General features: G+C 41.0%; 1 protein-coding gene across 4 annotated transcripts; it reads right to left on the reverse strand.

The window, feature by feature from the left end:
* Nucleotides 1-791: 791 nt before the first annotated feature.
* On the reverse strand, nucleotides 792-13,813 carry CUNH2orf49 (chromosome unknown C2orf49 homolog). 4 transcript variants are annotated; one of them, XM_047068536.1, is made up of 6 exons: nucleotides 13,688-13,813; nucleotides 11,019-11,185; nucleotides 8,716-8,766; nucleotides 7,838-7,964; nucleotides 7,589-7,711; nucleotides 792-3,945 (listed from the first exon to the last, which is right to left on the reverse strand). In XM_047068536.1, the coding sequence occupies exons 1-6, from the start codon at nucleotides 13,784-13,786 to the stop codon at nucleotides 3,889-3,891; spliced, it is 624 nt and encodes a 207-aa protein (XP_046924492.1). In that variant the 5' UTR covers nucleotides 13,787-13,813; the 3' UTR covers nucleotides 792-3,888. The 4 variants fall into 4 exon arrangements, with proteins under 4 accessions (XP_046924492.1, XP_046924489.1, XP_046924493.1 ...); XM_047068533.1 differs by having other exon boundaries at nucleotides 7,589-7,964; nucleotides 13,688-13,812; XM_047068537.1 differs by lacking the exon at nucleotides 8,716-8,766 and having other exon boundaries at nucleotides 13,688-13,811.
* Between the last annotated feature and the right edge of the window lie 1,278 nt (nucleotides 13,814-15,091).

Raw genomic sequence — 15,091 nt, forward strand, 5'->3', positions numbered from 1 at the left:
TTTTTTCTGCCACAACACTATAGACAACCAGGTTTAACAGCTGGAAAAGCAGAGCACTTTAGTAAACAGCACTTTAGGAAAAACAAGGTAAATGAACATAAATTTGTCTCTTCTGTCTCCTCCCCAAAAATGACCTATTTTTTTAAAATTCAAGGTAGATAAAGTAACCTGAGGTGTTTTTACAAGTCAGTTAATTTAGAGCTTCGGTTTCCAACATTAAGATGACCAGTTTAGAGATTTACTCTTTAAAGACCGAAAAAACTGAGAACAAACTGAGGGTTGATGGGGGGTGGGAGGGAGGGGAGGGTGGGTGATGGGTATTGAGGAGGGCACCTTTTGGGATGAGCACTGGGTGTTGTATGGAAACCAATTTGTCAATAAATTTCATATATAAAAAAAATAAAAATAAAATAAAAGAAAATAAAAACATTAAAAAAAAATAATAATAAAAAAAAAAATAAAGACCACCCCAAACGCAAATAATCCTTTCGCCTGAACCTCTGGTTTGTTCCAGTTTGTTAAGAAAGCTTACACAGGATAAGGTCTGAGGGACTTGTTTCCGTCTACCACAGAATAGTGGCAGTCGGTGTGTCAGCCCCTGTGGCGTCAGGCTCTCCTGAACGCCAGGCCACTGTAGCCCCCAGCACTTCACGGTAGGGTCCCCAAGACGTGGCTGGACTATGGGGATCATGCCTGATCCCAGTCAATTCTGGTACAGAAGGTCGTACTATAAAGAATGACACTTTTCCACTGGATAGTCTGCTCAAATAAAAGGAGACCAAGTCATTACAGAATGTTTTTCCACTTTATTTTTTTATGAATGACAGGCCTACTCAATAATTTTATTCAGTTTATTTAAATAAGGATAAGGCTACTTAAAAGACCTTTACATACAAAAATGTACATTACAAGGTTAAACTCTCTGTACTGAATTACAAAACCTGCACAAGCATTTAATAAAAGAGCACGCTTAAAAACATTTTGACCGTTTTGTAACCTCTTAAAATTACTGAAGTTCCACAGTAGTAAATAGAGGAAGCTCTTACACATGTATGATTTAAGCTACTGGCAGTTTTACTTAATGTAAGTTTTTAAAAGGTCATTGCTATTGAATGAGTCTCTAGACCAGTTTTAGAATCATCTCTCAGAAAACGAAGTCAACCAAAATATTATTTCAAATAATAATTACAATTCTGAGGAATTTTAATACTAGCAAAAATATTATGGCCTCATAGTGGTAGTTGAACCAACTTTCCAAAGTGTCTCGTAGCTGTCTAGATTAATAAAGCTATTTTGGTAAACTGTACTGCCTTTACGGCCACTGGGAAGCAATTCAGGGCCTTTGGTGCTGCAGGGGCTGGAGACTTCCAGAATTCACGCGGCAGTCTATGATCCCTCAAATGTAAGAGGAACGGGGGTTATCCTATCTTCACTCCTCAATGAATGCGTAGGGCCAGGCATTATGACCCGCAAACCTAAGCCTGATGCTTAGGGTCTGCAGAAAGGAGGATGGAGAATAGAAGCAAAGAAAGTTAAAATATGGGAAAGGAGAATAAGAAAAAAGAAACCGAGAACAAAGAAGTTGGGGAAGAAAAGAGCAAGACCACCTGCCAGTGGCAGAAGTGGTCAAGTGCTCATAACTACACCTCAGAAGCCACTCACTGACTCGAATGCCATTCGTCTGCCTACCACCCTCCCCCCCAAAAAAAGCTGGCTCTGTTGAAACAGGAAATCGATAGTAACAATATTACAATGATCGTGAGTCAAGAGTATTCCAAAGTCGTTTGCCATTCAACTCAATTCCTTGTAAGCTTTAAAGCACACCAAAGCAACCCTTCAAAACCTAAGATTGCCGACACTTCTGCCTCAAAGTCCCATCATTCAGTAGGCTTTGTCATGTGGAGGAAGACATCTCAAGACCAGCTGTATGTAAACACCTTGAGAAGGCACAGCGCTCTGAGATGTCAGCATTAGGTAATACACAGTCCATGGTTTCCCACTTCTCCACATTTCAACCTCAAAATAGCCCAATAATATGCTGCTATATGAGCATTGATTCTGAATGTTCGTAATATAAACTTCAATTTGAAGCAACAATGTTACACAGTTCAGCTGTTATTACCAACCTACTCTGTAAGTTAAATATACAAATTAAAAATTAATTTTCTTGAGTAACTAAAAATAAGTTTCCACTGACTTAAAACTGTCAAATGGCTAACTCTCTCTTAACTAAGAGAGAATGCAGATGGGAGCAGCAGGGACAACTGAATACAAAAATCTGTCATTCTACTCTAAAATCTGCACTTTTAAAATCTCCCTTTACAGTTATGTAGAGGGTTACAGTTGTCCTTCAACAGTATTACACGCATCAGCCCCACAGGTAACTATGTAGTTACTGATTTAGCACAACATGCAACACATCGTATGTACCAATTTTGTCTCGTATGTATAGATTTATCGACTGGATAAAGGCAGAACGGCTAAAAACTGTAGGGTTAAAGTTTTAGTACCATATGTACCTGCAAGGCTGAATGAATTTTTTGTAAGGCTATTTGAGAGCTGAACTAAAATACTTGCGTTAACAAATCAAAAGAGGAACGAGACTGCTGTCAGAAGTAAAGAAAAGGCAAACCCCAATTTGAAGATCGATCACATAAGGAAAAAAGTATAAAGTATCCTCTGCACTTGGTTAGAAATACAAGGCAAAACATGGACACGAGAACTCACGGCTCTAAGGTATACCCTACTTTCCCACTGATTCCCACCACACAAATGGGATGGTGACACCATTCCAACAGGAACACACAACCTCAGTGGATAACTTGTGCGTGTGACAGACAGTCCTGCGGGGAGCTGTCCCCGTCACCCCAGCAGGGAGCCCCGTCTAGCTGGTACTCGTCTCCCATGCTGCCACTCTGGGGTGACTTCTGGCTTCAGTATCTTCTCGTCTTCTGCCTACTCCAGAAGACACTAAGCTTCCCTCTCACCGCTATCCTTCCTGGACTCTCTGAAGTTCTAGAATTCCATCCCCCTCTTCCTACTCTCTAAACCTTCTGCCATTGGGTGCCATCTTGAACATGACCACACGTGAAGGCTTTACAGTTGGCTTCTTTTTGAAAAGCTGCAGCACCAGGGAAGGAGCGATCCCTGCGCTCAGAGTGAGATCACAGACTGCTCATGAAAACAGCAGGTAGGGCTACTACACGGCCAGGACATCTTAAAGGGCAGACCAGCTGTGAGAACGACCAGTCAGCTCCTAACAGACCAATCCTGTCGGGACTTCAAGGGAAGGAGCAACAGCAAGCACTGATTTACCTTTTGATTTTTATGGGGAAAGGCAAGGTAAGCACTTGGAGAACAGCAGTTTCATCTGTATATTCTGAATAGTTTACCGGCAGCACTACAAATATGCTTTATTGGTGAACCTTGAGGAGTTTGGCAGTATTTATTTACTAAAATGTTGGGATAAACTGTCAAATTCTTTTGCTAGGGAAAAGAAATAAAAATGGTGAACTTCCAGAAGATTTGAGCTTAAACAAAACCTCAAATTTCCCCAAAGACTAAAACAGGCTAATGAGAATAATTCTTAAAAGTCATCAGATGCTTTATACCAGACTTGCAGCTAATAATTGACTAGGATCGCTATAAATGACTCACACTAAGCCGCTTGTTGAAAAAGAAATTCCTTCCAAATCAAGGAACAAAATGCAAAAATTAAAAAAAAACAAAAAAGGAGGAAGGGAAAAGGAAAGACTTTTTTCAAACCTAATTTGAAACCTCTTTGGAAAATTCCACAATAATCAGGATCTCTGTAAATACTGTCAATATATGTGAACTTGCTTGAAAAACTACAGTTACAGTTATATTTACATTTTTGGAAACTTTCCTTCATGGCCATGTAACATGCTGTATCTTCCTCTTTGCTTCTGGGGGCTTCAGGTTATTCTGAAAAGACATGAACAGAAATCAGTATATACTTGCAGAAATGTCAGAGAATAACTTGAAATGAGCACTCTAAACCACCAAAGTGTACTACTAATCTATGCACAGTAGATCACTGCTGCCATCTGGTGGGAAAAGACTTTAGGAGCTTGGGGAAAAAAAGCAAGCCCCCTGCCACCCTTTTTTCCAGCTGTGGTTCTAACGTCTGCAAATTAGAATCGCCCACGGCACTTACAAACATGCCCAGACCGGGGCCTTATCCCACAACCAATTAAGTCAGAATCCACAGGAGGTGGCAGGAATGAAGCTCTGACGTCTGTCTGGGTTTTCAGGAAGCTCCTCCAGATAATTCTAAGGTGCATTCAGAACTGAAAAGCACTGAAGGCTCCAGACCTGCTTCCTTCCTGCCTGCCCCATCGCCTTCCTCAAATTCACAATCCAAGATCTTAACACTCATAAATTAAAAAAATAAATAAAACAAACCTCTGAAGGAGTAAAATTTTTGAGTAGAAAAATGCTTTCTAACAGACCGAAAGAAAAGATCCTCGAAGCTAACTCTTTATTGTAATATTTGAGGTCTGGATTCTTCCTCCTACCTTTTCTCTTATTCTTCCCTCTCTTATCTGACACCCTCCTCCCACTTCCCACAGAAGTGACTGAACTCTGTCAGTCTAGAGGCAGCCCGGTGTCAAAGGTGCATGCACTGAGGTGAGACAGACCTGAATTCCAAACGCAGCCTGGCCACTTAGTAACTCTGACACCCTGGACAACTTTATTTAAATTATCTGAGCTTCCATTTCCTTATCTGCGAGATGAGAAAAAGACCTGTGCTATGTCACAGGGTCACTGAAAGGATGAACTAACATAAGAAGCATGAGCTGGTCACACTCACAATAGTTTTCTTTTTTCAGGGTCTACTATTTTAGAATGTTGGAACTAGTCTGAGTCTTGATCCTTTGGACACACAATTCCAAGGGGATAATAAAGTCACTGTATACTATAGGAATACTACAGAAACTGAATGCCTGTGTCCCCTCGGAAGTCCCATTTTGAAACCTAACCCCCAAGGTGATGGTATGAGGAGGCACGGCCTTTAGGAGGTGCTTAAACAACAAGGAGGAGCTCTGATTAATGGGCCCTCATAAAAGAGACCTCAGAGAGCTTACTAGCCCCTTCCACCAGGTGAGAACACAGCGAAAAGCAGCCAGCTATGAACCAGGAAGTGGGCCCTCACCAGACACTGAACCTGTCAGCACCTTGATTCTGGACTTCCCAGCCTCTAGAACTATAAAAAATAAATGTTTGCTGTGTAAGCCACCCAATCAAAGTTGTTTTTTTGTCATACCAGCCTAAATAGACTAAGACAAGAAATAAAAGCTATAAAACTGGATATTTAAAAGTAAAATAATTTTCTGACAAGTCTAGGGAAGGATCAAATACACACACACACACACACACACACACAAAATCTCAACAATTAAACCCTAAGTAAACTCTAAATATATTGCCTATCTCTACCAAATTTGCCAGTATATGAAATCCAAGCATCTAAATGGTTAACTGTAACACAGTCCAACACAGTAGATTCCCTTAAACTTCCTCTACCCTCCAAGGATAGGTAAATTTGAGAAGGGGAGGTAAGTGATAAATCCTAAACACTCTAGTGTGGTTTAAGATAAGTGCAAAACAGACAGACTAAAGGTCAAGCTCTAAAACGCTACTTAATAAATATGTGACCCTGGGCAAATTGCTTAACATTCTGAGCTTTGCTAACAAAGGAATATTTTCCTCTTTTAGTTCCAAGATAAAGGATCTAAATGAGAAAACGCTAGGAAAAGTGCCTAAGACACTCTCTTTACACATTTTAAGCAGAAAGAAATCGAGTGTACACAGACTTCAAGCTGTATTACAAAGCTGTAATCAAGACAGTATGGTACTGGCATAAGAACACACTCAGATCAATGGAACAGAATAGAGAACCCAGAAATGGACCCACAAACGTATGGCCAACTAATCTTTGACAGAGCAGGAAAGAGTATCCAATGGAATAAAGACAGTCTCTTCAGCAAGTGGTGCTGGGAGAACTGGACAGCGACATGCAGAAAAATCAACCTGGACCACTTTCTTACACCAGACACAAAAATAAACTCAAAATGGATGAAAGGCCTAAATGTAAGACAGGAAGCCATCAAAATCCGTGAGGAGAAAGCAGGCAAAAACCTCTTTGACCTCGGCCGCAGCAACTTCTTACTCAACTTGTCCCCGGAGGCAAGGGAAACAAAAACAAAAAGGAACTATTGGGACCTCATCAAAATAAAAAGCTTCTGCACAGTGAAGGAAACAATCAGCAAAACTAAAAGGCAACCGACAGGATGGGAGAAGACATTTGAAACGACATATCAAACAAAGGGTTAGTATCCAAAATCTATAAAGAACTTATCGAACTCAACACCCAAAAAACAAATAATCCAGTGAAGAAATGGGCAAAAGACATGAATAGACACTTCTCCAAAGAAGACATCCAGATGGCCAACAGACACATGAAAAGAGGCTCAACGTCACTCATCATCCGGGAAATACAAATCAAAACCACAATGAAATAACCACCTCACACCTGTCAGAATGGCTTACATTAACAACTCAGCCAACAACAGATGTTGGTGAGGATGCAGAGAAAGAGGATCTCTTTTGCGCCGTTGGTGGGAATGTGAACTGGTGCAGTCTGGAAAATAGTATGGAGGTTCCTGAAAATATTAAAAATAGAACTACCCTAAGGGTCAGTAATTGTACTACAAGGAATTGATCCATGGGATATAAAAATGCTGATTTGAAGGGGCACATGCACCCCAATGTTTATAGCAGCATTATCAACAAAAGCCAAATTATGGAAAGAGTCCAAATGTCCATCAACGGATGAGTGGATAAAGAAGATGTGGTGTGTATATGTATGCATGTATGTGTGTGTATATATATATATATGTATCTATATACCTATATATAGATACATATACATATATAGATACATGTGTGTATACACACACACACACGCACACGCACACACAATGGAATATTACTCAGCAATCAAAAAGATTGAAATCTTGCCATTTGCAATGATGAGGATGGAACTAGAGGGTATTATGCTAAGCAAAATTAGAGAAAGACAGTATGACTTCACTTATATGAGGACTTTTACATACAAAACAGATGAACATAAGGGAAGGGAAGCAAAAATAATATAAAAACAGGGAGGGGGACAAAACATAAGACTCTTAAATGTGCAGAACAAACATAGGGTTACTGGAGGGGTTGTGGGAGGGGGGATGGGCTAAATGGGTAAGGGGCATTAAGGAATCTACTCCTGAAATCATTGTTGCACTATATGCTAACTAACTCAGATGTAGATTAAAAAATAAATAAACATAGAAAAAAAAAAGAAAGAAATTGAGTAGACTTTAAAAAATGTTAACTTATCATCATGGATTTTATACTTCCAGGATTCAAACACGAGAAAGGACATGTAAAAAGTAAGATCATTTAAGAGTTCAAGATCTGCTTGTGGCACTGCTCTCCCACCTCAGCTATGAGGCAGACTGCTCGAAGATTTCATTCACATCTCCCATGAGCCCAGAAACTTCTGCACACTTACCACGGCCTCCGCTTCTTCCTTAGGAGCAGCTCGCTTTAACTTCACTGGAGTAGTTCCAACAGGGGACAAAGGTGGGGACTTTGCAGGACCCAAAGGACTTTTCCTATGCGTTAAGTCATGGTTCTGTTTAGTGTCATTATTATTGTGTTCCGTTTTATTGTTCACAGGCAAATTGGAAGACAAAATTAGGGGTGAAACACTGGAAGACGAATTTGGTAATTTTCGAAAGGCATTACTGGTAAAGCTTGCCTGAGGGGGAGGCTTGAGTCGATCATTATCTCCATTCTCTGTCTTTTTCACTTTGATGCTTGTTCTGGTTGAACTTCCATCAAACACAATGAGGGGCCTTTTCCTTAACCCATCCACAGTGCCACTCCTGCAATCACAGAGATGTATTCACGGAAAACATAATTGGAACAGCAAACCCATTCGTTCACAGGAACTCAAAGCTAAAACAATGGCCAAAAAAACATTGCTAAGACTAATCTATTTTAAGTAGGATTACTGGGAATCAAATTTTCTATGTTCACCCTAAATGAAATGGTAATATTCTAGGGCTTTGACGTTTAAAGTATTTACTGACAAGAAACGTAAGTTAGCTTTAATGTACACACAAGATACAAATATTTTGAAAACATCAGCCGACAAATTAACCCTAGGACTTAAAAATAAGATTCCTAAGTAACTAAAAAAAATTTTTTTAAGTTTTAAAAATCACCCTCTGATTGACAGAATTATCTTGACTATGTATCAATTATTACTTTAAAAAGGATAATAACCTAGAAAACTATAGCAAGACTACTACAGTAGCAGTCTACAAACAACGAGACAGAACATTCTGTTCTATTCATTAAAGATCTCTAAAGCCAAGGCATTTTCTAAACTGTAACTATAACATTTATAAAGTTTTAATGTTAAAATTCAGCAAGTCTTCACATTTAGCTTCTGAAAACCAAATTTCCACTCTGAATCACAAAGACAAATGATAAGAGCGTTCATTTGTCCATTATTCATGACACCTCGGGACACAACACATTTGTTCTTGGGGGGAAAAAAACCCAAAACCTTTTAATTAAACACGTAAGAATTTGAGCGGCCATTTATTAAGAAGAATACTTTAGTCTTACATCTCCAAGTGTGGTCCAGGGACCAGGGGCATTAAGCATCCTCTGGGGAGCCTGTTAAGAAATGCAGAATCTGGATGTGAGGGCGATCTGGCTGCGACATCTGTCACCCCATTGATCGCCAGGGTTGATTCGGCTGATCTGGCTGGCTAGGCGGGTGTCCCCTTCCTCCCTCACCGCTCCATGTGCGTCCCTCCCGAAGCTGCGCACTCGGTCGAAGAGGACGACCTTCCCCGATAGAGGAGGACCGTTCTTTGGTCAAGGGTATACGAGTAGCTGCGCTCCCCTGCTAGAACCTCCAAACGAGCTCTCAAGAAATACAGAATCTGAGGCTTCAACCTGTACTGATTCAGAATCTGCATTTTAACCAGATCCTAGGTGATTCGCCAAACTCACCAATTCTCAGGTCACCACTGAACATTATTTGGTAGAAGGTAAAAAATAAGCTCACTATACGCCCACTGTCACCACAGAAGGGAAACAGCACGTCAGCCTGTGAGAGTTCAACCTAAGAGCCCAGAGGCCCGCTCCAACTTGGGCACCGTCCTGTAGATCTGGTCCCAGCTCTGTGTGGTCTGGAGGACATCACAGGAGCTCAGTCTGTCCACAAAAAAATTAATAAACAATTCAACAATACCTGATTGTCTCTTAGATGCTTCCAGCTTTAATGTTTTGATTCTAAAGTCAAATTGTGGTTTTTTTTGGGTTTTTTTGTTTTTTTTAAAGAGCCAAAGATGTCCTCCAAAAGGATACTGAGGGGTTAAAGGGATTTTTATACGAAGTATGACAGTATTGAAAGCTTTGCTTAGAACAGTGTGCCTGAATGTGCAGAGCAAGAAGAAAATACTTTCTTATTAAGAATCAACAGAAGTAAATTGAAAACATATTTGGCCTAACCCAAAGATTTACAAAAGCTAACTCTAATAAGTAGCCTATCCCAGTATATAACCATCAAGCTAAAAGGATCCTCGATCTGAACTGAATGTGTTCCTGATCAAAAGAGTGACTGTATTTTCCAAAAGACTAAGGGCATACGTGTTACATTCTTCAACGTTTTCCACAGTTGGGGGAATAATCTCCTGGTCAATCATGAGTTTTTCTTCATAACTACAAATTAAAACCTCAATTCATCTCACCACTAGCATCTTCCCTTGCTCCCACTCTTCACTGCATCTTTTTCCACAATCACTGGTGTACTGCCTATAGACACTACCTTACAAACAGAAACCTCCAAAAATAAGTTCAGTAGTTAATCAATAGCACCCACGTGGGATACAACAGACACAGGAAGAGAAATAACTAGCCCACTCAGGGTTGTTAGGACACCTTGTCCTCATTAAGCTATCACTGTTAAAGAAAGGTAGCCTTCTTTTAAAAAGGAAATTTATTTGCTGTGGTTTTATCAAGTATTTTCTGAAATTTAAAAAATTTAAATAGTGCCCCCGAAGCTACATGACAGTTCCTTCGTTCCTGCATCATTCAAAGACCTTAATGTCTTAACTTGACTCTACCTTTTCTCCCAGTTCAGCAAATCTTGTTGGCTCTACCTCCAAAATAAATCCAGACTCTGACCACCTCTTACCAAATTCACTACCTCACTCAAAGTCACCACCATCTACTGCCTGGATCACAGTATAGTCTCCTGTTTGACTTCCCTATCTCCTTCCCCCCACCTTAAATTACAGCCAGGGTGATGCTGTTGAAATGTACATCATATGGTGTCATCATTCTGCTCAGAATCTTCCAATGGCTCCTCATCTCAGAGCAAAGCCAAAGTTCTTAGAACGACTTACACAGTTTTATGGGATCTAGCCAACAATTTCTGCTGCTCCCCTCCAATAAACCTCTTTCCTCTACTCTCCCTCAGACTCTCTCCATACCAGCCTTGATAGCCTCTTTATTGTTCTTGGTCTATGATGGGCACACTCCTGACTCTTGTATTCTGTCTGGAATGCTAGCTTGCTCTCTACCTTGTAGGTTTCTCTGCTGAAATGTCTTTTCTCAGTGAGGTTGTTCTTGGCCACTTTACCTAAAATGGTAATCTCTCTCCCTGTTGTCCTTTTCTCCTTAGCATTTATCACTACATAACATACCGTATATTTTATTTCACTTTCTAAATTATGTTTCTCCCAATTAAAACACAAGCAGGGAATTCTGTCAGTTTTTTTCGTGCTATAAGCACAGTGCCTGGTGCTCAATAAATAGTAGTTGTTGAGCAAATGAATTTTTCTTACCTAAGTTTACCTGGAGAAAAAGAAGAAACACAAAACTGTTAAGTCATATAAACCAGAACCACTGAAAAGTACCTTTTAGTCTCGTTTTTCGTCTCATGTTGCTCTCTTTTCTTTTCCATCATTTTCCCCCATCTGTTCTTTGGCAAATCTCTCTGAGGCAACGGTATTGCATGCTGAACATAAAGATCAGTAAGATTGTCTTTGTTTATTCTTACATCATTTTCAACAGCTATGTTCTTCTGTGGAGAAGGAAACAAAAGTAATTTCAAAATAACATCCTTTGTTTTAATTACTACCTACATAACACGGTAGAACGTTTCTGTTTAAATAACAAATTTTATAATAATAAAATTTAGTAATTATATAATATATAGTTTATTTATAATCATAAAATGTATCGTATAATATATACTCTTATTTATAATTTATAACCATAAAAATCAATATAATATACTCATAATTTAAATTTCCAATTATTATATATTTAATATAATTACAAAATTTGTTATTTAAGTCAGAGATTGTTATCTAAGTCTTACACGGACTTACAGGGACTTCAAGTACACCGCAGTCCTATACAGTTCTCTAAGAAGTACTATTACTAAGAGATTCAGCTCTGCAAACATCAGGTTCAGCCGCATCTTAAAGACAATGGCCACACGTTCACTGTGACAAGGACTGCAGCTCACATCTGGTCAGCCAGCATACCAGGCGCGAAGGCCATTTCCAGCAGCATCATCTTTTTTTTTTTTTTTCAACGTTTATTTATTTTTGAGACAGAGAAAGACAGAGCATGAACAGGGGAGGGGCAGAGAGAGAGGGAGACACAGAATCTGAAACAGGCTGCAGGCTCTGAGCGGTCAGCACAGAGCCCGACGCGGGGCTCGAACTCACGGGCCGTGAGATCATGACCTGAGCCGAAGTCGGATGCCCAACCGACCAAGCCACCCAGGCGCCCCCCAGCAGCATCATCTTAATCTAGGACGTAAACTGAAAATGGGAGACTGCCTGGGGAAACCGGACAAAAGAATTCCAACAGTGATGACAATTTACTACCTGCTGTCAAAGGTCACCCAGAGTGTTACCAACACAATCAAAGCGTGGGCTGTATATTGTTTCCCATGTCTCCCTAATAATGCTTAAGTTGAAGTTAACCACCAAGATTTCAGATGGCCCTACAGATGGAAACTGCAGTCCCTTACTGATGACCATCACAACAGTGCGTCATTACAACCTCCCTTTTACGTTTTCATCAGTCCTTTCTTTTTATTTTTAGTACTTAAAAATTTTTTTTCATGTTTATTTATTTTTGAGTGAGTGAGAGAGAGAGAGAGAGAGAGAGAGAGAGAGAGAGAATATGGCCCTACTTACTGAGCCACTCAGGTGCCCATCACCAGTCCTTTCGAGTAGCTTCCAGTCACTGTCCATCAACCTTGTCAATATTACCTCATTCTCCCTCATTTTCCAATTTGCTCTCAACATCACGGAAAACATATAGCATAAAGAGAAGGAGCAGCTATGGATAGGGTTTGGATTTAGGAAGGAAAACGAAGATGGTAATGAGATCATGGACCCCTCAACTGCAATTCAGAAAAGCTTGGAAACATTTGTGCTCAGCTTAACTGGCAAAACAAGCCCAATCTTTGTGCTCTGATAAACTTATCCCACTTACTGTTTCCTTCCAAATTTAAAAGCACAAGTAGTACTTTTCTCTCTTATACTTGACCACCCTTTGTTATCAATTTTCACCCTCTATACACTTAGAGATACGGAAAAACCCTGGAGAGTCTCTTGGATAACATTCCTAGGGAATTCATAGGCACGTTAGTTTGCGACGCACTGCTCCAGGGTGGTGATTCTCAAACTGTGGTCCCTGGACAAGCAGCAAGAACTTGTTAAAAATGCCAATATTCAGGCCACACCCCGGACCTACTCAATCAGACACTCTGGGGATGGAGCCCAGCAATCTGTATTTTAATGAACCCTAGAGTGATTCTGATGTACCTAAAAAGTTTGAGAACTGCAGGTGAAGGGTAATTGATATCAATACATCTGCAGGGCACTTGAGGAAGTTAGAGAAAGAGTAGTGAGGAGAAAACACAAGGAAAACCACAAAACAAGCTACTTGAAACCACAAGGAAACTTTCAGTAATTCTCTACCACTTTAAACCAAACTCATCACTTCTTTTGTCTTTTTTGTTGACTATCAGAGGCCACATTAGCTCGAAAAGAGGATATGCTACATTGAGAGCCAGGAGTACTGGTTTCTCCTCCTGGCTGCACCACTTACCGGTGGTGCGACCTTAAATATGTCACTTCACCTCTCCGAGACTCAGTTTCATTTTTAAACGAGGTGACACTATGAAAAAAGGGCGATTTCTCCGATGCTTTCCAGCCCTGACAGTCTCTGATTACTACCCTTCATTGCTACTACGATTCTTCCCCAGGCCCTTGCTCACATCCAGGCCGCGGGGGTCGCCTAGGACTTCTGTGTCGGAGCCATCAAAGACCCCAAAAAAGAGAAGTCCTAATTCCCAGGAATCCCTGATAGTCTAAGGACGTCTCTTTCCCGGATAGGGGCGTGGGGAGACCTGGTCGGTCCGTGTGGAGTGGACGCTGACACAAACCAGGCGGGACAAGCGACGGCGGCGGGTGTGTCCGCTGCCACTCAGGATTACTTGGGGCCGGCTCAAGTCCGAACCTCTCTCCCAAACAGGCCCACCCGCCTCGGCGCGCCCGACCTGCTCCAGGGTGAGGAGAAGGAACTCCTGGGACAGCAGCTCCGGGTGCAGCAACAGCTCCGAATCAGTGCAGCTGCGACCGCCCACATCCCCCGCCATCGTCGTCGCCAGGAGACCCCGGCCGGCTACCCACAAGGCTCCGCGAAGGAAGCGTCCCGGAAGTGATGTAACGGGCGGGGCCTCGTTTGACGTCACTCTTAGTGCGCCAGGCGTCCGCTCCGCCTTTCGCGGCCGGCTGGGGTGCTGGGAGAGATCTTGCGGAGGGGACACTCCTGGGAGCGGTAGGAGCGAAAGGGACGTCCGCAGAGGAGACGACTGGCGTTTGACGCCTTGCAAGAAGAGAGGGGAAAACCAAGTTCCCAGAGAGGGTCACGATTGGTCGCGCTTCTTGTGACGTCCAATGGCAGAGGCCAAAGGGATTCCGAGGGCAGTCTCGCGGGAAAGAGGCGAGGCAGCCTGACGTCCGTTACCCAAAGTATAGCTCTGGTCGCCTCTGAAATTGTCTTAGTTTTTCTTTTTGACCTCTTTGTCCCCTAATCCTCTTCCAATATGATGTAAGGCCAGAGACTTTAATTCCTTGTAACCCCATGGCCTCCCACATAGTAGGCGCTCAAGTATTCCCCGAAATAATAATACTCCGAGCTGACCTCGCATATGAAAATAACGAAACCGCAGGTGACAGACAACAGCTAAACATTTGTTAGACATTTACGATGTGCCAGGTGCTGGATTTTACATGGATAATCTTGCTCCTCAGAACAGCACGATGAGGTGTATATTATTAGAATGCTTATTTTCCAGGTGAGGAAACAGGGTAATTTGCTCAAGATCAGAGAATGAGGAAGTAGCAACACTGACAAGTACATTTTCTCTGCACTAATTTCTCTACACTTATGTATATTATTATACATTTGCTCTGCACAAATGACAAGTGCATTTTCTCTGTACTTATAACTACAATGAAGGAACAGTTTTAGTTTAAATTGTTGCAGGTTCAAATATGATCTAAACCTTGATAATTCAAGAAATCTTTTCTACTTCTTTCATCTTTTGTGGAAGAGATACATGTTCCAAAACATTAGGCACATCTAACACTTAAACTTGCAGGCATGTTGTAAATGCTTATTCTAAATACTCTATGATGTATCATTTTATTGGAAATTATTGCAGTAAAAAATGTGACCAAATCTGAGGATGTTAAAAGATAAACCTTGAAAAAGTTGGGAAATAAATGAGGTGCCAGCTTAAAAAGATAAGGTAAAGCTGGGAGATGTTTTGCAATTTTTCTTAATCATTTATGTATATGATACTTCCGTCTAGAAATTGAATTTCAGAGCTGGGCAGAAACTTAAACGTTAGCCCAGTCCTTTCATATTAGTGATGAGGAAGCTGATCTAAATGAAA

This window comes from Lynx rufus, unplaced genomic scaffold (genome assembly GCF_022079265.1).
Source record: "Lynx rufus isolate CCGP_SWC_20201006 ecotype Redwood Valley unplaced genomic scaffold, mLynRuf1.p SCAF_8, whole genome shotgun sequence".
NCBI lineage: Eukaryota > Metazoa > Chordata > Mammalia > Carnivora > Felidae > Lynx > Lynx rufus.

Coding starts and splice junctions, on each gene's coding strand:
- CUNH2orf49 (XM_047068533.1), bottom strand. CDS start 13,786: ATGGCGGGGGATGTGGGCGGTCGCAGCTGCACTGATTCGGAGCTGTTG. Junction 8,767..11,018: donor ACGAAAAACGAGACTAAAAG/GTACTTTTCAGT, acceptor ATTTCTTAACAG/GCTCCCCAGAGGATGCTTAA. Junction 3,946..7,588: donor AGGAAGAAGCGGAGGCCGTG/GTAAGTGTGCAG, acceptor ATGTCTTTTCAG/AATAACCTGAAGCCCCCAGA.